The following is a 25,055-nucleotide window of genomic DNA, read 5'->3' as shown; positions in this document are numbered from 1 at the left end:
TGGAGGAGCGATGGCGATCATCGCGACGACGATCGTGCTTTCTACGGCCGGGTGAACGCGAGCGCGAGCGAGACCGCGAGCTCGACGGGGAGGGGGAGCGTGAGCGCGAAGGCGAGCGTGAGTAGGATCGAGAACGGCGTTGCCTGCTTGAAGAATGGCGCCGAGGTTCACGCGAACTTTCCCTCTCTTGCTCATTTTCGTCGTCGCTGACCTGGCCCTCCTGATATCAAGAACAACATACAAGCATCCCGCGTGAGTACTAGGAGGACAATCACAAAACAACCAACGGAGGGACACAACCGCGCCTTCTTCTCACCTCTTGATTTTCAATCTGGTGGATTGTTCGAGCCATCAGCTCAAGCCGCTGCTCGTCCGTGGGAATGACCAGGAAGGCAGGATTCTGACCAAACCTTTGAACAATCTCGTCGTAGGTAGAGCTCGCGCTCAGCGGTGGATTGGCACCACGGAGCATTTTCATGAACGCTTTCGCGCGCTTTTGCTGGCGCAGTTCATCGAGGCGCTCTCGTTCGGAAGTTTCCGCCTTTGCCTTTGCGACCAACTGCAAGTCACGGAAGAAGCGAAACAACACCAATAAAGAAGCAGCAGCAGCAGCAGCAGCAGCAGCAGCAGCAGCAGCAGCAGCAGCAGCAGCAGCAGCAGCAGCAGCAGCAGCAGCAGCAGCAGCGACAACAACATCAACAACAACAACAACAGTCAAAGTCAGTCTTGTGCCAAAATCAGCATTACAATCCATGCACTATGCCACGATACAACTGCGCGACTCACCTGAGAGTGAATAGAGGCGAGGTTCGAGCTGCTCAACGCCTTCAATCGTGGATCCGACGCGGCGAGTGTGAAAAAGTCCTGGAAGCTGGATGTGGCGGTGATCTCCACGCGCAAATCCTGCAAAACCAAAAGTATTTCATCGTCGTGGTACGTTAGAATCCGATCGCGGGCTGAGCACTCGTGAACCTAAATTTTGAAAAAAAGAAGAAAAGAATCAACCACTCAAGTTCTACAAACCTTCAGCGTCGTAATGACCAACTGGCGTTCTTGCTCTGCTTTCACTTGCAGCTTCTCCAAATGAAGCTTGAACAAATCCAAGGCAGACGAGCAAGATGACAAAGCGAACGGTGCTGCAGACAACGGCAAGACGGCGGTAAACCGTGGCTCAACACGCAGCGCAGAATACACGTCCTTCCATTTGGAGGTGGCCGAAATGATGCCAATGTTCTCGAGCTCGTCGAGCAAAGCCTACAACAACAGCACACGCAAAAGCACCCGGAATCAAAGAAGCAAGAAAAAAAAAAAAAAAAAAAGACAGAAAAAAAAAAAGCCACCACACGTTATGAATAAACGGGACGTTTTCACTCGAGGAGCAACCTCTCACAAAACTTCAAACATTTCCACTGACCTGATAGCCATCGCGGATTTTGCGCTGCTCGCGACGAATGACATCGCGCTGACCACGGTTCACCTGTTCTTGCTCTTTCTCGTGCTCGGCAATCGCTTCCTGGAAGCACTGCAAGAGATCCAGATTGAGCAGTTGTCGAATCGGGTCCTTCTCGGGCAGCGTGTCTTCAAACGTTCGAAAGTGTTCGTAGGCCTCGGCCCACAGCGTGCGGAAGGAAAAGTTGGGGATTTCAGCGTACATCTTGCTGACACGCGCCAGCGACTCGGTGCGCTGGATGCGGGCTTGCTCACGCTCGCGGTCGCGGATGACAGACATGGCCGCCTCGAACGCCTCGCGTCGCGAGGAATCGCCTTCAACCGCTCGGAACACTGGCAGATCGCGGAACTGGGTTGCCGCGTCTTGCCAGTGCAGCCGAGACGAGATCTGTGGGGCCTTTTCAAAGAAGGTGCGCAGCTCTGCGCGTGCCAGCTTTTGGCGGCGATAGCTCTCCTCCTTCTCCTCCTTGACACGGACCGTCTTGTACTCGTTCAAGGCCTGCTTGCGTTCGCCGGGAGTCTTGAGCAAATTGAGCAGCGGATCGGTCGTCAGCTGCTTGAGCGTATTCTCCCACGTCCACGTCGAGCCAATTCCTCGCTCGCGCAGGACTTCCTTGAAGAGTCGCTTGGCATCCGCAGGGGAGACGCCCAGCGAGTCCACCGTGGCGTTCGGCGCGGAAAAGCGCTCTCGCATCTTCCGCAGCTCTGCCCTTGCTTCTTCCGAGATGGGGACGACAATTTCCGGCAGCGACGAGGCACCAAAAGAGGGGTCGAGGGAGGGCAGGGCGCCAGCAGACGCGGAGGAGGTTGGTCCACCAGCAGCACTTCCAGCGGCGGCAGCGAGGTTTGGAGCCTGGCCACCACCGACAGTCGCCAGCGGTTCGACTCCCGTCATTGGGGCCATCTCGCCGTGAGCTGCACGCGCGGGACCCCCATCGGCAGCGACTGGAGGCAGCATCGGGGCGACAACGGCAGGAGGTCGTGCATCCGCCTCGGCTTTGAGCTGCGCGATGCGCTCCCGTGCGACCTTGAGCTGCTCAGGCAACGTCCACGTCGTCTCCTTGGTCTGCTTGTTGTGGTAGTAGGGTCGGCCCTGGTCGTTCTGGTGCTCCGTCCACGGAATATCCGCCAGCACGCGCTCCTCGATCGTCTTGAGCTCGTTCGGCTTCTCCCACACAGACTGCTTTGTGATTGCGTTGTGCCAGACACCCGCGGCAGGCATCTGTTGCTGCTGCTGCTGTTGCGGCGGCTGGCCAAGCAGCGCAGGCGCAGCGCCAAAGCCAGCTGGTCCGATCGGCGCTGGCCGTCCCGATCCATACGCCACGGGCTGCGAGACGATTTGATCCAGTCAATCAGTGAGCAAGACAGAACAAGACACAAGCAGCAAGCAGCAAGCAGCAGCAGCAGCAGCAAACAGGGTGAGCGATGGGGTTTGAGAGAGTGACGTTGGAGCATCGATCTTCTCATCCCATCCAGCACAACAAGGCCCAGGCCACGCCGAAACACCATCCTCCACAAGCAGCATGCAAAAAAAGGAGTTGCGTTACCGGGCCCATGGAGAACGGCCGGATGCCCTCGAGCTGCATGGCTGGGCCAGGTGGAGCAAAGTCAGCAGACGGGATTGGAGCCCAGCCACCTGCGCCTGCTGCAGCTGGGGGCATGCCGCCCATGTGCATTGGCATCTGCTGGTGATGCTGGTGCTGCTGGTGATGCTGATGCTGCTGCGGAGGGAAGGCGGGCGGGAGCGGGAAGAGGCCGTTCGGACCCGGCGGCGGCATTGGAAAGAGCGGATTCATTGTGCGTCTCAGAAGCAAAGCACAAAGAAGTACTGGTACGAAAACAATAAGTGAGCACTGAAACAGTTTTTCAATCGTGCAATGCAAGTTCAATGCAAGTCGGAGCAGAATCCAGGCGTTTGGATCGAGTTTGAGCCTCCAGTACAGGACGGCACAGTAGGAGATTGCTTCTCAATGCATCTCCGAATGTAATGCTGGATCGTTTCTCAATGCATCTCCCAATGCAATGCTTCTCAATGCATCTCCTATGTAAACCCGTCACTCTTTTTTTTTTTTTTTTTGTGATTTTTTGACAGCACAATGGCGAGCAACATTTGCCCTCGATGCACCAAAGCAGTCTACATGGCTGAAGAGATCCTCGCCTGCGGTAACAAAGCAAAAACAATCTCCTCTCACTTTATGTGTCTCTCGCTTGCTTGCGATCATCCTCTCTCGCTCTATGGAGCGAAACGCGAGAGAATGAAAATCTCACTGTTTTTTTTTTTTATTATTGTTGCTTTTGCTTTGCTTTTTTTGACAGGCCACAAGTGGCACAAGGCGTGCTTCCTCTGCAAGGTGTGCAACAAGCGCCTCGACAGCACCACTGCCACCGACAAGGACGGCCAGGTCTACTGCAAGAGCTGCTACGGAAAGTAAGCACGACAATGCAAAACAAATACAATTCAATACATTTTTTTTTTAATTTTTGGCTGACTCGATTGCTTTGGCGCTTCTGTTTTGGCAGAGAGTTCGGACCCAAGGCAAGTGCATTTCGTGATTTCAAGCTGATGGGATGAGCTGCTCCCCCACTTCTTGCAGGGAGACAAGCCAACCCCCCCCCCCAGCCAACCAAACAAAGGGAAACGAAAAAAAAAAAAAAAAAAGGACCAGCATTCCAAAGAGGGAAAGCGATTTGGCATTGAAATGCATTGTTGGATTTTGGATGCTGGGTTTTTGCTGTTGACTGCTGGGTGGGTTGTGGCGATGAGTGCGTTCGATTGGAGTGACCAAAATGCAAAAGAAGAGCCAAAGCGAAGGGCGGGAAGAAGTCGAGAGAGAGAGAGAACCAGTGTTTTGCGGTTGGACAAGAAAAAAAAAAAAAACGATGGTGACCGCAAAAAACACATAGCCATTCAAAAGACTCACCAAGCATCTCTACACTAACGCCTCGAGGAGTGGAGGGGTGGAGGGGTGGAGGGGTGGAGGGGAAAGTGGGGTTTGAGGGATGGAGAACGTTACTCACTTCCAAACGTTTGTCGCTTTAACTGATAACCACAGGGCTACGGCTATGGCGGTGGCGCTGGCACCCTCAGCATGGACAACGGTCGCCAGGTCGGCGGCTCAGCAGCCGGTCCCGCCAGCTCGGGCCCCACCGTCGACGAGGAGGGTCGCATTGTGAACGTCTCGTCGGGCGCGAACGGCGAGTGCCCTCGCTGCGGCAAGGCCGTCTACTTGGCCGAGAAGGTATATGCCTTTACCGCGTTGGTTTTTGATGCTGCATGGCGTGCGTTGATGTGCAGTTGACTGACAAATCCGTTTCCTGTTGCTTTCCGTTCGCTTCCGTTTGTCCAGATCATTGGCGCTGGTAGCTCATGGCACAAGTCGTGCTTCATGTGCGCCAACTGCCGAAAGGGTCTTGATTCGACCACAGTGGCTGACAACAGTGGTCAGATCTACTGCAAGTGAGTTACCCGTTCAATCATTCCAGACGAACTCGTTTTTTTTTGGTTCCAACTGTTGCACTTAACTTGTCATGTTCTTTCTTCTCTACCTCTAGGGCGTGCCACGGCAAGTTCTTTGGCCCGAAGGGCTTTGGCTACGGCCAGGGCGCTGGGTGAGTTTATGCTTTTCTGGTTGAATTTTGTTGAATTTTGTTGAATTGCAATACCGTTTTTGTGTGCTCACCGTTCGTGTCTCTGCACTTCTGTCCTTCGTTTACAGTGCTCTCACCAACACTCAATGAGATTTCCGTCAACACTTGAGGGCCCCTCTTCCGTCGTGACAATTTCGGTTGCTGTAGTTTCGGCTTTCGTCTGTGATGCTTTGTTCCCAAACGAACCGAGATTTTTCAACTGAAAGCAATCCATCTGCAATCCATCTGAGCCTTCCGATTGGAAACAAATGCCTCGGCTTGAACTGCGAGCGAACGTCGTTGCCTGAGGTTGTTGACCGGGTCGATTGGTAGTCTAGCCTCTGTCATGTTGTCCGCTCCAGCAGCAGACCACACGGTGATGATTTTGATGATGGTGATATCGATTTTGAAGTAGTGGAGACCGCAAGGGATGACAACGCATGCCTGCGTTCAGCTTGGCGGACAAACCAGCATAGTGCAACCCGCAAGCAGCATTGCCCAGCGTTGATTTGTCATTCAGCACTCATCGCAATCATAGCAGACGTCAAACGCCATCTCTCAAACTCAGTCTCGTTTCAACAACAAACCCTGGCACACATTCAAATTTAGCAAAAACTCCCATTTTGCCCAGATTGCCGCGTTCCAAGACTGCCTTCAAGAATCACCGATTGGGTTGCTTGCAAAAACCAACGTCGTGTCGCCAAACTCCTTGCTACACACTCAATCCTGTCATAGTCCACAAGGGTGGAGTGGCACAGGGCGAGAACTGACCCAACAAAAAACAAACAAAAAGCAGTGCAAAGGTGTGATCAGCTCGCTGACGTCAACAATGCTCAAAGACATCAAGCGACCGGGCTCGAGCGCGCCGGTGAAGAGCCAGCCGTCATCCAGCAGTGCCCGAGGCTTGTTCGACCAGGTCGTACAGCGACACAGTGCCCAGTCCAGCCTCGAGGCGAGCGAAAGTTCGAGTCCGACGGAGCTCGCCTGGGTGACCGCCGACGATTTTGTGCATCTCCATCAACACGCATGGTCATCCAGTGACGTGTACGCAGCGCTCGGTCAAGCCAAAGCACAACAATTGGCTCAAGCCATCTTTGACGGGGATGTCACAGTGGTGAGACAGGCACTGCGATCCGGGCTGCGCGCCATGCTGTGCGACCGGTTGTCCAAATCGGACCGAGGAGGCAACCCAACCCCGCCTCCCCAAGCTGCTGCATCATCATCATCAGCATCATCATCAGTCGACAGTCCCGGTGCCAAGTACCACCCGATGTCCGAGCAACTGCTTGCTGCCCTGAATTCGGTCGGTGCCACTCTGATCGACCACCATCAGGCGATATCGAGCAAGGCTATGGCCGGCTGGCGAGAAATCCGACGTGGCGATCAGTCAAGCTCGGAACAAATGCTCGCGCCGTATGCGAGCCCATTGACGCCAATGTTGCACCTGGCACCCACGCTCGAGATGGTCTCTCTCTTGCTCGAGCACGGCGCAAATCCCAACGAGCAGGATTCGCTCGGCCACACCGCATTGTTCTATGCCCCGTCCAACGCCGCAGTCATCACGCTGGTCGAACACGGGGCGAATGTCGACCACCGAGCTGCTGACAAATCCACGCCGGGGCTGTTTGCGCTCTTGCGCGACCCGGCGTGTGTCAAGGGGCTCCTTGCAGCGCTGCTCGAGAGCGGCGCCGACATCTCCTTGTCCTTCCGGATTCCTGAGCAGCGTTCCCTGGTCGACTTGGCCTGGATGACTTCGGCGTGGCGGTTTGCTTGCATGTTGCTCGCGCACGGCGCCGTGCTCTCAAGGGAGATGCACTCACGGTTTGAGCCATGCTTTAGCCCGTTGACACGCCTGGCATTGTGCGCTGCGCGAGGGGATATGTGCAGTCTGGTGGCGATCGTGCTGCCTCCCGGCACACACTACGAGCCCAATGAGGCGTCGGAGAAGACCCCGTCCGAGTCCGAGGTGACCTTGGAAAGTGTCTTTTCACGATCGTCATCGTCACAGCCATCATTCCGACTGCAGCCTCCCACAACGGAGGACTTGCACAAGCTGTATCAAGTTCCAAAGCTGAGCGTCACTTCGAGTCGCTTGACCAGTTTCCAAGTCGACTCTCAAACATCCGTGTTGATGCTGGCATGCATGGCGGAGCAGCTAGAGCTGGTCAACCTGCTGCTAACCGTCCACAAGATGAACCCACTTGAAGTGTTTTGTGCGTCCTCGTCGCCCTCGGCGCAGGCCAGCTGTGTCACTGCTCTGGAGGTTGCTGCCGAGACTGGCAATGCGCAGCTATTGCGTATGATTGTCGCACATGTTCCCAAGGATGAAGAGCACACGCGCATGCTCAAGCAGCGTGCCAGCCGAGGCGCCTTGCTTGCTCTAATGGGTGGGCAACATGAAACGGCCACCATTCTGATGGAGCTGGCAGACAATGTTGATCGGCAAACCGTGCTGGCAGCATCTCTCGCTCCGAATCCCAAGGAGAGCATTGCAATGGCAATTGACTTTGTTGAAAAGTTCTTGGGACGGGCACACATGCTGGAGCAGTGCAACTATGCCCTAAGGTACTGGGTGCACACAACGCGGCCCAAGATGGTTGTTCTGCGACTGTTGCTGTTCGATTTTGGAGTCAGTCCCTCCTACATTCCAACAGGATCCACCACGTCGCTCCTACACGACATTGTCGAGCGGAACAATGTCGCCATGCTCAGAATTCTTATCGCTGCGCCAAATGCCAACCCTGACCAGCCGACCACCCATCCCGCTCCGCCTCCCGTTACCATCGGTCGAGCCGTAGAATCGTTTGGGACTCGGCTTTTGCGATGGATTGGCCAACATGTCCGTCTCCCTGTGCTGTGGCTTGTGGCAGTATTGACGCGGCAACGGCATCGACGAACCTGAGACCTTGGCTTTGCGTTGAATGCTCTTGTTGTTGTTAACTCGGTGTGATTTGTTGATAGTTTCAAATGCTGATTCGTGTGATACAGTTCCAAGCATTGTACGTTCATCGCTCAGTTTGGTTGTTGTTCGGACATCGCGGTTTGGTTGTTATCGATCGTTGTTCGGGAAGCTTTTTTCGACCTTCAAGAAGGCACAAACCAAAGCACACAACGCAAAACATGCAATCAACACAAAAACAATCCAGCTTAAAACACTGAGCGGTAGAGCTTGTTGAGCTGCTCAAGCAAAATAAAAGTAACGACAGTATGAGGACCCAATCGCAGATAGTAAGGAGTAAATCCTCGCCACAGAGCCAAAACACCCTCCTTTCGGACTGTCTTGCGCCACACCTGTCCAAGAGAACAGAGGCAGAACAGAGTTACAGACCCAACAAACAAATCCGCATTGTGTGAGTCAAACCCAAACTTGCCACCGTGGCCGACAAGCAAGTCTCAAACTAAATCTTACATCAAGCACGCCAGAATACTCCTTGTCATGCATGTTTTGCAAGCGGGTCTTGGCAATGTCGATTGGCATGGACACAATGGTGGATAGCAGGCCCGAAATGAGACTCGCGCCAGTGTGGAGCGGAATGCCGTCACGCATGCTCATGTAGGTCTGGAGCATCTCTTTGGCCTGAGAGTAGGAGGCCAACTGGGTGGCATTCAGCACGCAGGCACGGATGACGGTCGGGGTGGCGCCACGCCACAAGGTCAGGACACCCTCCTCGCGGCTGATACGGGCAATCGCGTCGAAAGCGTTCTTGTAGCCACGGCGCTTCTCCACCGGCAACCGGCCGTCAGTGGACATGCGAATGAGGGCAATCTCGGCTGGAACGCCGACCATCGAGCCAACTCCTCCGGCAAACATGCCGACTCCGAGCTTATAAACGAATGGCAGAGCTGCGCCGTTGTGCTGTGCAACCATGCGCTCTGAAATGCTATTGTACACGCCGAGACGTGTCGTGGTATACGTTGCCTGGCGCAGCAAGCCCGCCGACAGTCTGCCGATTCACAAGCGGTCCATAAAACGCCGGCAACCAACGCAAAGGGTAAGTCGATCACCATCACAACATCACAACGAGCTTGAATAGAGGCCCCTTCTCTTGACACGTGTATTTCTTACCCGCTGTAGATACCTGCGATGCCCTCGGTCTTGAGGATGGAAGCGAGCGCGTTGAACGAGTTGCCGCCTGCACCGCTCACTTGCAGCCTGTTCTTGACGACATCGAACGGCTGCACAAAGCACGTTGCGCCCATTCCCTAACGCAAAAGCAAAAGCAAAGTGCATTGTTGTGAGTGGTTGAGTGAGACTCTGTATGAATGATGATGATCATGGCTGATCAATGTCACGCTCGTTCCACATCCCCAAACGCTGCTCGCTCCGTTCGCTCTGCTCGTTTTTGCTGCTTCAACTCACAGCAAGGCCACCGAATGCGAATGTCGCAATGTTCGAGATTGGCTTCAGCACCACCGGCTTTGGCTTTGGCGGCTGCTCTTGTTGCTGTTGCTGCTGCTGCGTTGAGATCAAAGCAAAATTGAAAGAGTGGAGTGACATTACCTTTGGTCGATATACTGTCATGCTGTAAAGTTGCCAATGCAGTCGTCTTTGAAATTCGTGTCTTTTTTGTTTGTCCTTGTTTTGTCATTGTCTGAGAAGATTCGCTCGAATTTGGTTTTTGCAATTCTCAGTCGTCTCTTTTTCTATCTTTTTCTCGTTCGCTCGATTCCTCTCTCTCTCTGTCTGTCCATTAACTCTACCAATCTCGAATTGAAACACAAGGCTGCCGTCAATGGATGGCCGCAGTTCAGCGCAGTGGGGACGACGGCACAAGCAGCCGCAAGCCAGCAGCCTTGTCCCAGCGCTCGTGCTTGCGATTGCGCTCACCGCTGCACTGGTCGCCTACGCTTGGCTTGGCGTGTCGTCATCCGTGCCATCAGCTTACATGGTAACAAAAACGCGCCAACTGACGTCGCTTGGATGGAGCGACGGGAACGCATCGACTTGCACTGATGCTCCTCCACCCCGTTACCGCGTCGCACAAACGCATAGCTCACACACTCACTCATTGCGAATGCCTGATTCGTAGGACGAAATATTCCACATCCCACAGGCAAAAAAGTACTGCCAAGGACGATTCACCGAATGGGATCCAATGATCACCACCTTGCCAGGATTGTAAGATGTTCAATTTGCGTCAAATTTTGATCAGCTTTTGCAGCCCGAAAGCTTCATCAACCTCGGCTGCGATACGCTCTACAGATATCTAGCGTCGTACATCTTGCTTGCACCGTGGATTGCCATCGTTGGAGCGGACGCTGCTTGCACTGTCGCCAGTTTACGCGCGGTCAATCTGTTCTTTGCCTTGGCGAATGGCGCGCTGATTTTTCTTTGCTTGAGACTCGCATCGCAAGCACGTCATGCACTGGTGCCACGAGCAATCCAACTAGCTCGAACGGGTGACAAGGAGAGCGACGACGAAGACGAGCCAAGCACACCGTCGTCCTCCAGCCTCCACGTCAGTTCCGAGCATTCATCGGCAAGTTCTCATGCCGACCCGACTCGGAGGAGATTCTTGGCGATTCAGACTCTCGGCATATCGCTCTTCCCGCTGCTCTTCTTTTTCGATTTTCTGTATTATACGGATGGCGGCTCATTGTGCTTTGTGCTGCTGTGCTACGCACTTGCTCTCCGAGAATCCTCGCTGTCCTCTGCTCTGGTGAGTTCCTGAAGCGGGTGTGAGGAGCTTCTTTGTTTCGAACGATGGGCGCTCAATCAATTTGTTGTGGCTCGTTTTGTCTTGCTGTTTGGACAAAACAGGCCGGCGCTTGTGCCGTGCTCCTCCGACAATCCAATATTGTCTGGGTTGCCTTTGCGGCGGCAGTCATGCTTGCACAGAGAGTTGCTGTAAACGTACCACGCCGTGCCTACTCTGAATCGCCCATCGCTGTCACTCAAGCTGCCGTTCGTGTCGTTCGAGCCAACCTGAAAGTATACATTCGCTTGAGCCTGCCCTATGTGCTCGTGGGCTTGCTCTTTCTTGCATTTATCGTCTGGAATGGGAGTATTGTGGTTGGTAAGTCACCTCATGACACCAGTAGATGTGCAAGTGTGAGTGTTTTTGTAGCTGTTGGCTCACTCGTTCTCGCGCCCCCACCAGGCGATAAAACCCATCACCAATCTCGTGTCCACGCCGTGCAAGTATTCTACTTTGCCTTGTTTGCGCTGGTGTTCTCCTGGCCTGTCTTGCTGCAGTTTTCGCTGCTCGATGCACGCCAACTTGTTCGTCGGTGGCAGCACGATTCGATGCTCCGCCATTTCCTCCGAGTGACCCTTGTTCTTGGAGCTTGTGTTGCTGGACTATGGACTGTGCACCATTTCACGTACGTAAATTGTTCCTGGCGTCTTGAGGCAGGGAAATTCAGTTCTCAACGAGCTTGAACAAATCTTGGACTACGACAGATTTGCCCACGACTATCTACTCTCTGACAATCGTCACTATACGTTCTACATCTGGAGGCGATGGTACATGCGCTACGAGTGGGGCAAGTACTTGCTCGTACCCGCGTACCTTGCAGCATTCTGGTTTATGTGGCGAAGACTGCGTAAGTGCTTTGTCTTCAGCACGCGTCCAAAAAAACGTTGCCTCAGCGTTGAGCAAGAGAGGATTGACTCGTTGGTTTGATTCTTCATGTTCGCACCAAAACAGGAAATGATGGAAACTCGCTCGTTTGGATTGCACTCTGGGCTGGAGCCACCTCCCTGACCATCGTACCCGCACCACTCATCGAGTTCCGCTATTTCGTAGTGCCATTTATGCTCTATCGACTGCACCTTCGGCCGACGCTACAGGAGGCAGTGATGGAGGTGTTGTTTTTTGCACTCGTTAACGCCATTACCCTATATCTCTTTTTATCTCGTTCGTTCGAGTGGCCCAGCGAGCCCGGTGTTCCTCAGCGCTTTATGTGGTAGTCCTTGATTTTACATTACTATGTATATTTTAGTCACGCTGCGCAAGTCTAAATTCCGCCGTGTTTCGTCGTTCAGTAGATTTTACTGTACAGTAGCTTCAACACGGTACTTCCTGTACTTTGCATCTCCGGCCTTCTTCGTACAAACCCAGTCGAAGCACAATTAAACAGCCGTTCCTCACAACTGACTCGACTCGTGCTGTCCAGTCTTCTCTTCTGGTATTGCCTTTTGCCGTTTCGAAGCTTGAGTTGCCAAATGCAGCGTTCGCATACGATTTCAGCCTCCGTCCAACTCGCTCCCGCTCCCGCTCCAGCTGCTGGTGCTAGTGCGCCGAGCATGCTGAGTCGCATGCAATTCACGGATGCAGTGCGCAGTATTGCTGCTGATCTGGACGACATTATGCGCGGCATCTACGCGTCTGCAGACTCGTTCATTCTGGCGCAACGGCAGTCTGCGTATGCCCTCCTGAACAGCGGCAATCTCGACGACGACGACGACGACGAGAGCGACCTCATGTCCCGACTCACAAGCCCAAGCTTGGGCAGTGCGCCTGGGTTGGTGAACAGTGCCCGCGTCAGTGTGGCTGGTGGGCAGCGCGGGAGTGCCCGCTCGCAGAGCCTCTCGACTGGTCAAGAAAGGAAGGTTGCAACTCGCCCCGTGATGACGAGCACCATCCCGACTGCTGCAACTGCGAGTACAAGTGCGAGTACGAATACGAATAGGGATACGAATACGAATACGAATACGAATGCTGCGGAGACTGCGATGCCGTCTGGAATTGGCCTGGGGACGACTGAGAGCAACCTTCACTCTCACGAAGCTGCTCAGACGACCGATTCGATGCATGCCATCAAGCGCGCTCGACGGACGAGCGATCGACTGTTACTAGAGTCCTTCTTCTCGTTGAAGTTTGGCGACTCGGTGATGGACGGACTCGCACCGGTTGCCGAGCAACACGGCGACGCGCCATCCGCTGCTGATCCTGTTGACGTTGTTGACTTCTCTGAGATGATTGAGCCAATCGTTTCAGAGCAAGATTCCCCGTCCAACGACGACGCGGCGGCTCGGAATGATCCGGATGCTGAAGGCGATGAAATTGAGGCCGCGGTCCAAGCCGAGTTGCGCAAACTCGAGGCCGAGTATGGCGTGACCATTGGCGATCAAGATCCGATTGATGTGTCCAACGAACCAGCAGAAGCAAAGCCAGAACCCCTGTACGCCGCTGTCAATCGCACCAATCAAGCAAGTTCTCGTTCAAGCGAGGTCGCGAATTCGGACTATGATTTCCCGCAAGATCATCCCTACGCTTCTTTGAGTGCGTTACTTTTGCAAATACTTGTTGGTGGAGGAGGGGAGGAGGAGGAGGAGGGATGTGCGGTCTTGTTTGATTGGTGCAAAAGGGAGTGTTTGTCGCACAATGCTGATTCTCGGGTTTCCTCCTCACGCTTGTTGCAGTCGAAGTCCGCCCCAATCCTGCTCTGGGAGGCCGGCATACTTCCGCCATTTACGATCGAGTGGAAGTTCGAGTCAACCCTCACCTTCAACGTGTCGGCAAAGTGATACAGGAGTACGCAAACCTGTCCAACAAATCCATTCAGCCCGACCCAGCCGACCCGCCAGCCGATCCAGCCGACCCGCCAGCCGAACTGACGAGCTCGGGATCGCTTTCATTCAAGCAGTTGCCCAAACCTCCACCGGCGCCCGCTGCAATGGGGAGCTCGAACGCTACTTCTCAGATAGCTGCCGCCACCGCAGCCGCCGGTGGTAGCATACCGAGCTCTGAAGCTCGCCCCGCTGCCAAGAGCTCGTTCACACAGACTTCCAAGAGCAAAGGTGAGTGACTGTGTTCCGGTCGAAGTTGTCCACCATCGACTCACTTTTGTTTCGTTGTGTGTTCCATCATCGTCGTCGTCGTGGTTGTCTGGGAGCTAGATGCCGAAAAGCCAAAGGGGAAGTTTACAATCACTCCAGTCACAGATTTCGGTAAGCATGTCGTTCACTGCTGTGTTGAATGGTCTGGTTCACTTTTCTGGGTCGTTTTTGGATCACCTAGTCAAACAAATGGCCTTCAAACGCATGAAGAGCCGAAACAATGTTGCCCAGGGACTCGTCTCGTTCTTTTCCAAGTATGAGCCACTTTCGATCTATTTTGGTGGTCGGCTTGTGACATCAAGTTACGGTTGCTGACTTTTTCGGACGCTTTCCCCCCCCCCTTCATGTATTTCCAGAACCACGACAAGCAAAAACACACCCGAGGGCCGCACAATCGCCCACTTTTTGGAATGCACACGAGAGAGCAAGGACACGACTGCGCAAATGCTCTGTTCGAATGTGAGATCCGTGCTGCCGCAATGGTCTGTGAGTGATCCCATGCAATCATTCTCTTACTCTCATTGTGGTATTTGGTTAGGTGCGCCAATTCGTTGATGGCATGACCAACTATATTGTCGACAAACGAGGTCGCGATGTCGAGGGCATTGTTGCCAAGTTTGCCAAGGTTTGGCGATACTGGCCATTTCGCTGCGCTGTTCGAGAACGTTACTCACTCGCTATCGCTTTTTTTTTGGCAGGACCCTGCGATTATGATGTTGAACGTGGATGCCATTATCGAAGGCGCACTTCAGCAAAGCATTATTGCGCCCCTCAAGCCTTACATTTGCCGTCGTCTCATGACTGAGCTGCAAATCAAAGGGTCGATTCAGCAGTTTGCCGCAAACAGCCGCGAAATCGCAATGCAAACCCCGGCCCAAGTCGGAATTCGGGTACAGTGGTGCAACGAAAAAAAAAGCGTGGCAGACCTCTTTTCGAACGAGGGAATGTGCTAACCCTCACTCTGGTCTGGCTTGGTAGGACAAATTCGTGCCTGCCGCTGGATGGGGACCAGCGATCGCTTGCCTTCAGAAAATGTATCGCGTGACGCTGCCGCTGCGGAAGCTTGAATACCTGCTTGCCACCGTGACGTCCATCCACAGTCTTGTAACCTTTGCAGACCACCTTTGAACAGTGTGCGGCGCATGTCGCCAGATCATCTCATCCGACCTTTTGGTGTTTTTGTTTAACAACTCCCCCCCCCAAAACCAACCAGATCCAAGAATCCGCGCCTGCAGCGTCGGAAGGAGCTGGGTCAAATGAGCCATTTTCTGTCGTCCTCGGAGCAGATGGTATGATCCGCGTACCCTCGTTCTGTTTGCCGTTTCAAGAAGATCTGTGCTCACACGCCCGTTCCCCCCTGCACAGACTTTCTGCCGATTTTCATCTATGTTCTTGCGCTGTCTGGCCTCGATACTGCGGAAGTCGAGGCCGAGTACATGTGGGGTCTCCTGGATCCTGCCCTGTTGACCGGCGAAGGCGGGTACTACCTGACGGTGCTGAGCAGTGCAATCCATGTTGTCAAAACGTTGCAAGCTGCCCAGCCACTGGCTGCACCCCCCTCGGAGGCCATTGCTCTGGCCGCCAGCGCAGCAACATCCAGCAGCAAGAATACCGTACCAGCACGCGCGCCCCGCGTCGCCGACATGCAGGGATTTCTTCGAGTGTACTTTTCCGACGACGACCTGCGCGTATTCAAGACCCTGCCCGTCCGACCGCTCACCTCTGCGCGAGAAGCGATTACGCTCATCGTAGAAAAGATGCGACTGCCGCCGGGGCGCTATGGCTTGTTTGAGCTGCGAAATGGTGTTGGTAAGCGATGAGTGCCAAAATGACGTTTTTTGTGGTGGTCTGCTGTTCCTGTCGCAAACTCAACCTCTCTGGATGCATGTCTGTCAATTGAATGTCCAACGACAGAGTTTGGTCTGGAGGATTCTCAGCAGCCTCAAGCTGTGAAAGGCAACTGGCCCCTTGAAGGCAGCGATGATTTGTATCAGATCATCTTTCGTCGATTGCGCGACTAGGCCATCATCGAGAGTCGTACTTTTGCGTCCACTGGTCGATTGGTCTGAGAATACATCTATTCGAGGTTTTCTTTATTAACGTGTCCCCCCTCCCCCTCAAACAAAACAACTCAGTCCAAGTGCGCCGGTTCTTCATCCACGTCAACCATGCTGGCAGTCTCTTCTTCGAGAATACCGTGGTCGCGATCGGCGTCCATTTTGTGCTTCATGGCCTGGTTGAGACCCATGACTAGTGAAATGGTTGTCGAGAGGCGACGGAGGGCGTTTTGCTGGCGAGCGCGTCGTTGCGCAATGCTTTGCGATAGTGATCGGAGCGCAAACCGGATGGTGAACTTGAAGGCACAGAGCGCGGCAAAACACCCCAGACCGACGAAGAGGGGCATCGAGGAGCGTCCCACACAGATGGTGAACAGCCGTACGGCGATGACAGTGTAGGGCAGCGAGACGAAATCAAAGTGCTGCGAAAGGTGTTTCGATTTGTCCGAGATGAGCTTGCCTGCCTCAAAAGGTTGCAGGAGCAACGTCCCAAATGAGCGATAGAGGGTTTTGATGTCCCAAGTTGTGTTGTTGAGCGCATACATGGCGTGTTTGATGCAATTGATGAGCATGGTGCCCGCGAGCACGACTGTTGCGCCCTGCAGGAAGAGTGGCATGGAGGTTTTCATCTTTTCAGGCGTATAGCGCGACAGCTTGTCGACATAGATGGTGAACAGGATGATGAGCCAGCGGAATTGTTGGGCAATGTCGGTCAAGCACGTTTTGAAGAGCTGAACACGGGTCATGGATGTCACCATTGCCGCTTTGAGCTCCACCAGCTGTACGGATAGCATCAGAGACAGCAGCTCGGAGCCCTGATCGAGCGCAACATGCACGCTTGCAATCTGAACGAGAATGATCGATGCGTGGGCAAAGACGTAAATGAATGTCACGATAGCCATCAGCAGTCGCTGCGACCGATTGAGAACAGACCACACAAGCGAGCCAGTGATGCGTCGCCCGCACTGCTCCACCAGGATGTCCAACGCGGAGAATAGCTGGAAGCAGCTGTACAGCTTGGCCCAGTTCATTTGGCTGCGCATAAAGTAGTAGGCCGTTTCTGAGACGTCCAACTGATCAACCGCAATCACGGCACAGAGGACGATGGCACCCTAGTTTGGTGGATTGAGGTTGGATGTCCGGGGGGGGGAGGCGGAGCCGGAGGTGGGGAACGAAAAAACAAAACAAAACAAAAAACAAAACCGAAAAAACAAACCAACAAGACGTGAATGCAAATGACAAGGCCCTGTTTCTAGCACAGCACCATTTTAACTCACCTGGATCGTGGCGTATATTTGAGTGGCAGAGCGCCGGGAGGGATACCGCATGAGGCGGAATAGCGAGGCTGCGACTCGCAGGGGAAGCACTGTGAAGCAGTACAAGAGCACATCAAGGCAGATTGCGTTGCCGAGCAAGATCAATCTCTGCATTTCTGGAGGAGCATATAGCGCTCCACTGATCACGGCTGGCGGATTCATGTAGGGCACGCCATGGAGACGAGCATCGAGGCTGAACCAGCCATCCTGCTCGACCTCGTCATCCGAAGACGAGTCCGATTGAGACTCTGGTTTTTGCGCATCCGTGCTGGCACTCCCATCCACGCGCTTTGGTTTCTTGGAGGTCGAGTCTGTTGGTCTCAAATGCGGAAGAAGTTCTGTGTGGCAAATCAAACAACCAGACGTGAGCTGAAATTGACGCTCATTCGGCCATGCATTCGACTCCACTCCATTAGAACGCTCCGTTTCACGGTGCCAGTTTCACGACATCCGAGGACGAGACGTCGACTCGAGTGCAAATCGGTCATGGAATCTCGCAAATGGGGAAAGAAGGTTTGGGTCGAATTGGCGACAAATTTCGGGGGATTACCTCGCTCGAGACTGGTCTGCCGTGAGAACTTGTTCTGCTTGGATCCGCGTCGACTTTCAGCCAGTGGCGAGTCCAGACTGTGCGCGGATGACGCGGGCGACGGAGTGGTTGACGACGCTGGCTGCTTGGAATTGGTCGCGGCAGACGAGGCTGCATCCTGGTGCTCGCGGGCTTTGTCGATGCCAATGGTGCTCATTGGACGCAGTGCACTATCTGAGTCGGGTGTGGAATGGGTCGCGGGGTTGGCAGCCGTGGCAGCAGCGTTCGCAGCCGCTCGGCGGTGCAGCAAGCTGGCAGTGGCTTGAGCAATGTCCATCGGAATTGCATTCAACCTTCGAAGGCAAACAAAACGAGAGTGATGGGGAAATTAAAAAGCAATATCGAAACCTGCAGCTGTCCACTTCACCAGCGGCAGAGCAAGCAGCTCGAGGTTGTGCCAAATGGTTGAAGTTTCACTGCTTTTCGCCCGTTTCAGCTTCGCGCCTGAGCCCGAGCACGTATTTTGCCTGCTTCATGAAGAGCATGCCTTTGACTATATGATATGACTGGTACCATTCGATTCCATGCTGCAGTCACGCTGGCAAGAGTTGATCGATTCTCTCGGTAGGGTTTGAGCGTTCTTCGGTTTGCTGTGGTCTGCGTACTGTACTGTATTTCTGGTGGAATAGGGTTTACAAAGGTGTGAGCGAGGTTGCTAGTCTGCTGAGCGAGGTTGTTAGTCTGCTCACGCACTTTTGTCGTTGCCATGCAGAGTTTGTTGGTCCTAGACACCGCGCGCGCGCGCGTCTGGGAAATACTCGTCTACGGCCGACAACCAACCCAGCCAGCAGCAATCTCTGCTTCACAACGCAAGTAAGCTTGACTGCGAAAGCTACCAGCGACACAAGCATTGCTCATGTATTTAGGATTTACGCAAAACCACATCCGCCTGATCGATGCTATTCCTGTCCGTCTGCGTGGACGTGTTGTCACAACTTGAAGTCTGCGTTATCGAAGCAATAATTTTGAGTGTTTGTTATCGAAGCACATTAAAAACACTGATCGAAGCACATTTAACACTCACTTGAAAATTAAACGTCGAAGCCTGTCAGTGTTGGCGCAACTGGGGTCGGTGCGCAGTCTGCCTCAATGCCGCAGGGGCTGAGCAAAACAGATGCGTCCAAAACAAACAGCGTCACAACACCAGGTAACGTCACGTCCGAGCGAGGGAGTGCGAAGTGTACATTTAGGGTGAGTCTCTGTCGACGTCACAACGGCCGCGACGAAAATACCGGTGGCCTGGCGATGGTTTCCATTGGGATCGAAACCGTTAATTGCAATCGCTTCAGCAAAAAGGGACAAAAGGGGTGTAGGGGGAGGGATGAGGAGCATGGAGACGGTGATATGCATCATCGACAGCTCACCTGGCACGCAGTCGCGTGCAGCATGGATGGCGAACGTGATGCGATTTGGCGAAGCAAATGCGATCGCTTCTTCTGATGCTATTTCCGAAGTGAACGCGTGGGAGTGGAATATTCGCCGAATCTGCAGGCTTTTAAAAAGGGAACGGCGATTAGATGTAAATGCAGTTCAGTCGTTTTTTTGTTCTTCACTTTTTGTTCTGGTCTGCACTTCCTAAACACAAAAATCATGAATCACCGTAACACTGCTGCATCCACCCTGCTCGTGTGTCTCGCTCTCGTGGCCGGCTCGGTGAGCCTCGCTCAGGCCGCCCCCGCCTCGACCACCCCTCCCCCCAAGCTCCTGGTCGCTTTTTACCCGGATCATTTCCCCTGCAATGTCCCGCTCGGATTCGATGACAAGACTCCCATCGAAATTACATCGGGCGAGTGCCTCCAGGTCCCCGGAACCACCGATTACTTCCAAGTCAATGCGACGGTGGCGGACAACAGCTTCGATGTCAAGGGCCAGTGCGACTCGACCTGCAACACATGCAACGTGGGAATGTTTGGCAATCAACTGGGCAACTCCTGCTTTAGCGTCAACTTTGCCCGTGACTTTTCTGCCTCCACCCGAGTCTACCTTGTGGAGTCGCCTCCGACCGCCCCCGAGCACCCGAAGGTGCAATTCTTCACCGATGCCAACTGCCGATCGGCTTCGTACTCGATCAACTTGGAGAGCGATGATGAGTTTGCCTGCGTGACCAACGCGAGCCTTCCCTATTCCTTTGGCTTTGTTCACCTTGGCAACGACAAGGTTGCTCTGCTGGGCGAGTGCAACTGTAAGCAAAGAATGAGTAGATGTCTTGTCGTTGTCTTGTGGGGGATGGGGGACTGCGTCGTGGTTGCAAATGCTGACAGACACGTGCCTTTGTTGTTTGTTTGTTTTTATGTTTGCTGTAACAGCGAACTGCAACAACTGCGAATTCAACGCCATTGGCAGCTTCGACCAGTGCCAAACCGCTCAAGGAAAGTACTTTGTGGTTGCAAAGAAGAGCGCTGCTGGCCTTCTCCAAGTCCCCACTCTCGCCATGATGTCTGCGTTTTTGGTTGCCATGTTCATGTCGAAGATGTTCTAAAATCCTCGGCATCGATGCGTGCATGCATGCATGGGGCTTCGTGTATTTTGCATTGTCTCTGTTTCTGCTTGGGTTGTGATCCAAGCAGGTGTGTCCAAACACAGCTCCAATACAGTACATTCGGCTGTTTTCTGACTCGAGCCATTTCTCGCCTTCGGTCGGTCATTTCTGTCATCTCAGTCGTTTTTCTCACATGATCTCTCGATCATCTTGTTTGTTTTCAGTCAAAGTGGGTGGCTTTTTGCGCTTCTCGCGTCGCTTCTGTTCACGCGCCAACAACCCGCTCCGTCCTTCGTTCCCTCGATCGAAGCACACTCTCAACGTCGTCACTCAGAACACAGGGCGCAGAGAGACCCCCCACACAAGACCAAACGCACTGGGGGAAGAGCACACACCAAAGAAAGCGACATCTCACTTGCTTCCTCTCTCCATCGCTTGTCGACCTCGCCAGCGCCAACCCGCCCAGTGTCGATGTGCGCGACAGAGAGTAGCACGCTCGCACCAACCCAGTACGACAGCGCACGCAGCTCAAACCGAAGGGAAACTTGGCTCCAAAGCATCAAAACTCGGCGCTTTTTTTTTTTTGTTTTGCTGTAGCCCGCTGCACGCTGCAGACCTGCTTGTGTCCGAGTGCTGCGACGCGATCACGGCTTGCATGCTGGAAGCCTGTACGCTCTCATTGTGCCTGGCTGGGGGTCCGGGGGTCGGGAATTGGCTGACTGTGTGTTGGGTGAGAAGCGTTTCATTCATTGTTTACCTGGCACAGCGCTTGAGCGTAGTTGTGTCGGCAAAGTGGGGCCAACAGGGTGAACGTGCAACTCCCCTTCCCCCTGCTCCAGTGCTGCACGGAACTAACAAGGACTACAACGAACATGGTTTTAATCTGAGGGTTTTTTTTTTCTGAAACAACAAATCACCTCAAAAATTCATTGAGTATCTCAAAACAGGCACTGAGTAACTGATGCTTAGCTGGCGACAAAGGCTGGATCATGCATTGCTTGCCTCAAGAGTGGAAGGTAGCGCGCAACGGTAGTGTCGAGATACTCGTTGTTGTCGGCCTCCAAAAACAGCTGCCAGCTAAAGTCGTTATTGTTGCCGCTGATGGTGCCGCGCTTCAACCGCTCGTCCCAGTCCTGGTAGCTCTTGGTATAGTAGTGGTTGATTCGCAGAACGTCGACCTCGCGGATGGCCTTGGCCTCGTGGTCAGAGAAGGTCGTGTACTCGAGCTCACGGAACTTTTCATCGCACAGGGGTTTGCCGTCGTAAAAGAACAGGCTGTGGGTGTTGTGCAGGCCGGCCATCTGCCTCGGGTTGAACAAGACCTTCTTGCCAGTGATGACTTCATTGCTGCGACGCGTGTACTCTTCCAGGACCAGGCCGGGCGGAGTCGTCGTGTGGTTGTTGGAGCCAAAGTTGAGTCGCCAGGCCGCAAGCCCGCCGCATTTGCCGCTGCCCACGAACTTTTGCAGCAATGTGTGCAACGACTGATCGGGCGACGTTGGGAAGAAGAACTCGTCAATGTCAAAGATGCCCATGTAGCGCGTCAGGCAACGGAAGCGCTGCACGCCATCAATGATGCCGACCTTTTGCGTGTTCTGGATGCGATAGCCCGCGATATCGTGCGTCAAGACGGTCGGGAAATCTATCAGCGTGACGAGTCCAGCGCGCATGTACGGAACGAGCACTTCGCGGTAGTTGTCCGTCGAGTTGTTGTTGTACATCAGAAAATGGTCGAAGCCGACCAGTCTGTGGAACTCGATCCACTCCTTGAGGTACTTGTCGGCGTCTCGGAAGATGGCGAACGCTGTGAGCCGGTACTGGAAGCGGCTCGACTCGGAACACTGGAAATCGCGCGTTGGCATTGGCGTCCCGTAGACGGCGTGGAAGAGGGCTTCGCTCTGCTCAATCGGGTGCAAGCGGTCGCTCGACGCCATCTGAAGCAGCCACCAGAGCACGCCAAACACGACCAGCAGCACAATTGCAATTCGGATGCGCCGCGTTACGGGCGAGTTGGAACTCGTTGCGCACCACCGCCGTTGGGTTTGTCGAAGGTCACTTGCCATTCCGGATAACAGCCGCTTCGATTTCGGTGTACGAATCAAAAGAAACAAAAAAGAAACACGCCAAAAAAAAAAAAACAAAAAAAAAAACACAACAGAAAGTGATGGATTGGCTTCCTTCCTGGCTCTTGTATGTCAGAGTCAGACTCCGTGGGTGTATGTGTGTCCCGTCCTAACGAGCGTCAATCGGTCGGGGGCGAAGGCGAAACGAGGCGGGTGCGAAAACGCGAAAGACAAGGAGAGGTGAATGGACGACTGGAGAATTTTCAATTTAGCCGAATTATTGTTGCAAAAAGCACACGTTAACAATTAAAAACTGTTGTAGCAAACCATTATAAAAGGTTGTTGTGGCACTCCTTAAAAACTGGACTCGCCGACTCATGTCTGGGGTGTGTTCTCCCCTAAGGAGCAAAAATTGACATCAAATTTCACAATTGCACGATCGAAATTAGCAACAAAGACAGAGCCGAACTGGCCTAGCTAAGCAGTATATGCGACTCACAGACATACGTCTTTTGTGACGTCAACGCGGTGGGTGGGGCGCATGTGGTGAAGGGGCGAACGTGACGGAATTTGCGTGACACGCGCTTAAAATAACTTTGCCGAGTCGCGTGCTACGTTGTGCGTGTTTATCGAACTGCCACCCGCCAAAATGACTCAGTTAGAAGTTGGATTGTGCTTCTGGTTTTTCTTTGGAGCGACTGGCCAGGGAGCGACTGTTCTGCATTGAGTTATGAGTAATTCTTTTGATTGAATTTCTCCGAAAAAAAAAAAAACAACAGAAAAGAAAAAAAACCAGGCCAATCCTTCAGCATTGACATACTAAATCGAGCGTTAACAACTGCTGGCTGCGTTCGTCGGCTCGACGCACGCGGCTCTACGTCCTGACAAACACTCAGCTCACCTCGAGTCCAGCCGACTGACCGACCCGCGTCGACTTTTTTTTTGAGGGGGTGGGGAAGGGGCCAAGGCGCAGGTCAAAACAAGGATCTCTGTTCGACCGAATTCTGGTGTAGCTCGACCCAAGCGCCTGCAGGCACAATCCACGGATTTACAGCAAGACAATCATAACGCCCTTGTTCTGACTCTATACACCTGGTTCGGTGCCTCCTGTCGCTGTGCTCATGTACCGATCATCGACCCCCCCCCCCTAAAACAAAAGAAAAACCATGCACAGCTCAAGGCGATGAGAGAGTTTTGTCCGCTTTGTTGTTGACGTTCCTCAAGCCGGAGCCCGTCACTACCCGGCTACGCTCAATGCACTTGTTGTATCAATATACTATTTATCTCATGAGTGAATGCGAACGCGGGTGTCAGGGTTTCTCATTTAGCGCGACAGTGACGCAAAACCGCAGGCGAGCCAAAACAACTCTCATGTTTTGAACGGTTTTTTGTTTTGGTTTTCTTTTCGGTCGATTCGTCACTCTTCATCCTCCCATGGGCCAAGCACGCCGCATGCATCCACACAGCAGCAGCTAAGATCATAAAATACAACAAAGCCAAACCCGTCGAACCCAGTGCGAGTGAGAGTCGCGAGAGGTGAAGCGATCCAATTTCCTCGAGCTGCGCGATAGCGGCCTCGCCTACGAGCAGATCGCCACCGAGCTCGCCACTAACTATTCAAAGGTACATGGCATGGCTTGTTGCTTCTTGGGAAGGGGCATGACGCGCGATCGCACTGGCTCTCGCCCCTAGCAAGCTTCAGTCGTCTCACCTCTTGAAAAGTGTTGCGCAAATCACCTCCGGCGAGAGCATCTCAGCATCCAAAGTTGCCGCCACCATGCGCAAACGGAAGGCTTTGTGATGTATGCGCAGCAGCAACAGCGAACGGACTACCACGGAAGGGTATTTTTGCGGCGCTGGTCTATGAAATGCGACAGCCAGATTCGCATGCTCACTCCCACTAGCGTTGGACGCCAACGACTGGCTGAACGTCATCTTCCTCAACGAGATTGCACTATACCTGTGCAGGAACAATCGGTCTAGCCGTGGGTAGCATCGGCGGGGCGATCTGCTTCATACAAGAAGCGTACAGAGCATTCGTACAGATGGACGAGGCAAAATGAGCATTTCTCGAGTTTTCTTGTCCCGTTTCTGCAACGCGATGCCCCTCCAAACCCTCATGAACACTCTCAAGCCTGGCTGCCTGTGGGACCTCTGAAAAAAAAAACCAGCTGATTTTCATGCAAGACATCGCGCCCTGCTACACAACAATGCCAGTGGAGCGCTTGCTACCAGAAGCTCGCCCCCGGATTTAAACCGCTGGTCAAGCCTCAATCAGGATCTCCGGACAACACGACACGACCGTCCGAGTGGCTGCGTGAACCTTGGTGCTCGGATTGGTGAGCGATTTCTGTTTTCGTCAACAACGTTTTTGATTGTGTTATTTTGGAGTTGAGAGGCTCACCTGCTGAAAGAACGACGCGGAGTGACTCGCTTGCGACTTGACGATCAAAGCCATGCTTGAAGCCATTAGAAGCCAACCAGACCAGACAGATGCGAAATTATCGGAATTGGGGAATTCGATTTTTCAAATTCTCGTTTACCAAGAAAACAATGAAAATGCAAAGCAGACCAAGAAACAAATCCAGTGGATGTCAGGACCCGCAGGCTCTGCGGTCCCGGCTGGGTCGTTCTTTGCGAAGAAGACTCGGCGTTCTTTGCGAAGAAGACTCGGCGTTGATGTCTTTGTA

At 53.5% G+C, this 25,055-nt stretch overlaps 9 protein-coding genes across 9 annotated transcripts; 5 read left to right on the top strand and 4 right to left on the bottom strand.

Annotated features, from left to right (window-relative positions):
• Nucleotides 1-41: 41 nt before the first annotated feature.
• Nucleotides 42-3,125, bottom strand: CAOG_08642 (hypothetical protein; the record flags this gene model as incomplete). Its single annotated transcript, XM_011271951.1, has 6 exons — nt 42-80; nt 317-559; nt 787-972; nt 1,024-1,254; nt 1,415-2,776; nt 2,997-3,125. 6 exons carry the CDS (start codon nt 3,123-3,125, stop codon nt 42-44), a joined length of 2,190 nt encoding a protein of 729 aa, XP_011270253.1.
• A 384-nt stretch (nt 3,126-3,509) lies between these two features.
• CAOG_02875 (zyxin-binding protein) lies at nt 3,510-5,328 on the top strand. Its single transcript, XM_004363657.2, has 7 exons — nt 3,510-3,612; nt 3,766-3,877; nt 3,970-3,985; nt 4,503-4,688; nt 4,797-4,906; nt 5,002-5,058; nt 5,166-5,328. The coding sequence occupies exons 1-7, from the start codon at nt 3,546-3,548 to the stop codon at nt 5,185-5,187; spliced, it is 570 nt and encodes a 189-aa protein (XP_004363714.1). The 5' UTR covers nt 3,510-3,545; the 3' UTR covers nt 5,188-5,328.
• A 324-nt stretch (nt 5,329-5,652) lies between these two features.
• CAOG_02874 (hypothetical protein) lies at nt 5,653-8,078 on the top strand. The gene has a single exon (XM_004363656.2). The coding sequence runs from the start codon at nt 5,906-5,908 to the stop codon at nt 7,976-7,978; it is 2,073 nt and encodes a 690-aa protein (XP_004363713.1). The 5' UTR covers nt 5,653-5,905; the 3' UTR covers nt 7,979-8,078.
• A 26-nt stretch (nt 8,079-8,104) lies between these two features.
• Nucleotides 8,105-9,562, bottom strand: CAOG_02873 (solute carrier family 25; the record flags this gene model as incomplete). The annotated part of the gene is made up of 4 exons (XM_004363655.2): nt 8,105-8,367; nt 8,486-9,020; nt 9,143-9,279; nt 9,437-9,562. Coding segments are annotated over 4 exons (924 nt in total), but the record flags the coding sequence as incomplete, so codon positions are not given.
• A 68-nt stretch (nt 9,563-9,630) lies between these two features.
• On the top strand, nt 9,631-12,045 carry CAOG_02872 (hypothetical protein). Its single transcript, XM_004363654.2, has 7 exons — nt 9,631-9,965; nt 10,107-10,195; nt 10,280-10,736; nt 10,838-11,093; nt 11,178-11,400; nt 11,480-11,622; nt 11,727-12,045. The coding sequence occupies exons 1-7, from the start codon at nt 9,810-9,812 to the stop codon at nt 11,987-11,989; spliced, it is 1,587 nt and encodes a 528-aa protein (XP_004363711.2). The 5' UTR covers nt 9,631-9,809; the 3' UTR covers nt 11,990-12,045.
• Nucleotides 12,046-12,190: 145 nt separating this feature from the next.
• On the top strand, nt 12,191-15,948 carry CAOG_02871 (hypothetical protein). Its single transcript, XM_004363653.2, has 11 exons — nt 12,191-13,304; nt 13,445-13,822; nt 13,922-13,972; nt 14,043-14,115; nt 14,218-14,320; nt 14,400-14,486; nt 14,560-14,751; nt 14,840-14,965; nt 15,075-15,150; nt 15,227-15,670; nt 15,776-15,948. The coding sequence occupies exons 1-11, from the start codon at nt 12,245-12,247 to the stop codon at nt 15,880-15,882; spliced, it is 2,697 nt and encodes an 898-aa protein (XP_004363710.2). The 5' UTR covers nt 12,191-12,244; the 3' UTR covers nt 15,883-15,948.
• On the bottom strand, nt 15,927-18,128 carry CAOG_02870 (hypothetical protein). The gene is made up of 3 exons (XM_004363652.2): nt 17,785-18,128; nt 17,196-17,572; nt 15,927-17,030 (listed from the first exon to the last, which is right to left on the bottom strand). The coding sequence occupies exons 1-3, from the start codon at nt 18,098-18,100 to the stop codon at nt 15,993-15,995; spliced, it is 1,731 nt and encodes a 576-aa protein (XP_004363709.1). The 5' UTR covers nt 18,101-18,128; the 3' UTR covers nt 15,927-15,992.
• Nucleotides 18,129-19,360: 1,232 nt separating this feature from the next.
• On the top strand, nt 19,361-20,454 carry CAOG_02869 (hypothetical protein). The gene is made up of 2 exons (XM_004363651.2): nt 19,361-20,005; nt 20,130-20,454. The coding sequence occupies exons 1-2, from the start codon at nt 19,414-19,416 to the stop codon at nt 20,300-20,302; spliced, it is 765 nt and encodes a 254-aa protein (XP_004363708.1). The 5' UTR covers nt 19,361-19,413; the 3' UTR covers nt 20,303-20,454.
• Nucleotides 20,455-21,267: 813 nt separating this feature from the next.
• On the bottom strand, nt 21,268-22,908 carry CAOG_02868 (hypothetical protein; the record flags this gene model as incomplete). The annotated part of the gene is made up of 2 exons (XM_004363650.2): nt 21,268-22,236; nt 22,873-22,908. The coding sequence occupies 2 exons, from the start codon at nt 22,906-22,908 to the stop codon at nt 21,268-21,270; spliced, it is 1,005 nt and encodes a 334-aa protein (XP_004363707.2).
• Between the last annotated feature and the right edge of the window lie 2,147 nt (nt 22,909-25,055).

Source organism: Capsaspora owczarzaki (genome assembly GCF_000151315.2).
Source record: "Capsaspora owczarzaki ATCC 30864 unplaced genomic scaffold supercont2.4, whole genome shotgun sequence".
Classification (NCBI taxonomy): Eukaryota; class Filasterea; order Ministeriida; family Capsasporidae; genus Capsaspora; species Capsaspora owczarzaki.
The sequence above is the reverse complement of the archived record's forward strand: the minus strand, read 5'-3'. Positions and strand labels throughout refer to the sequence as shown.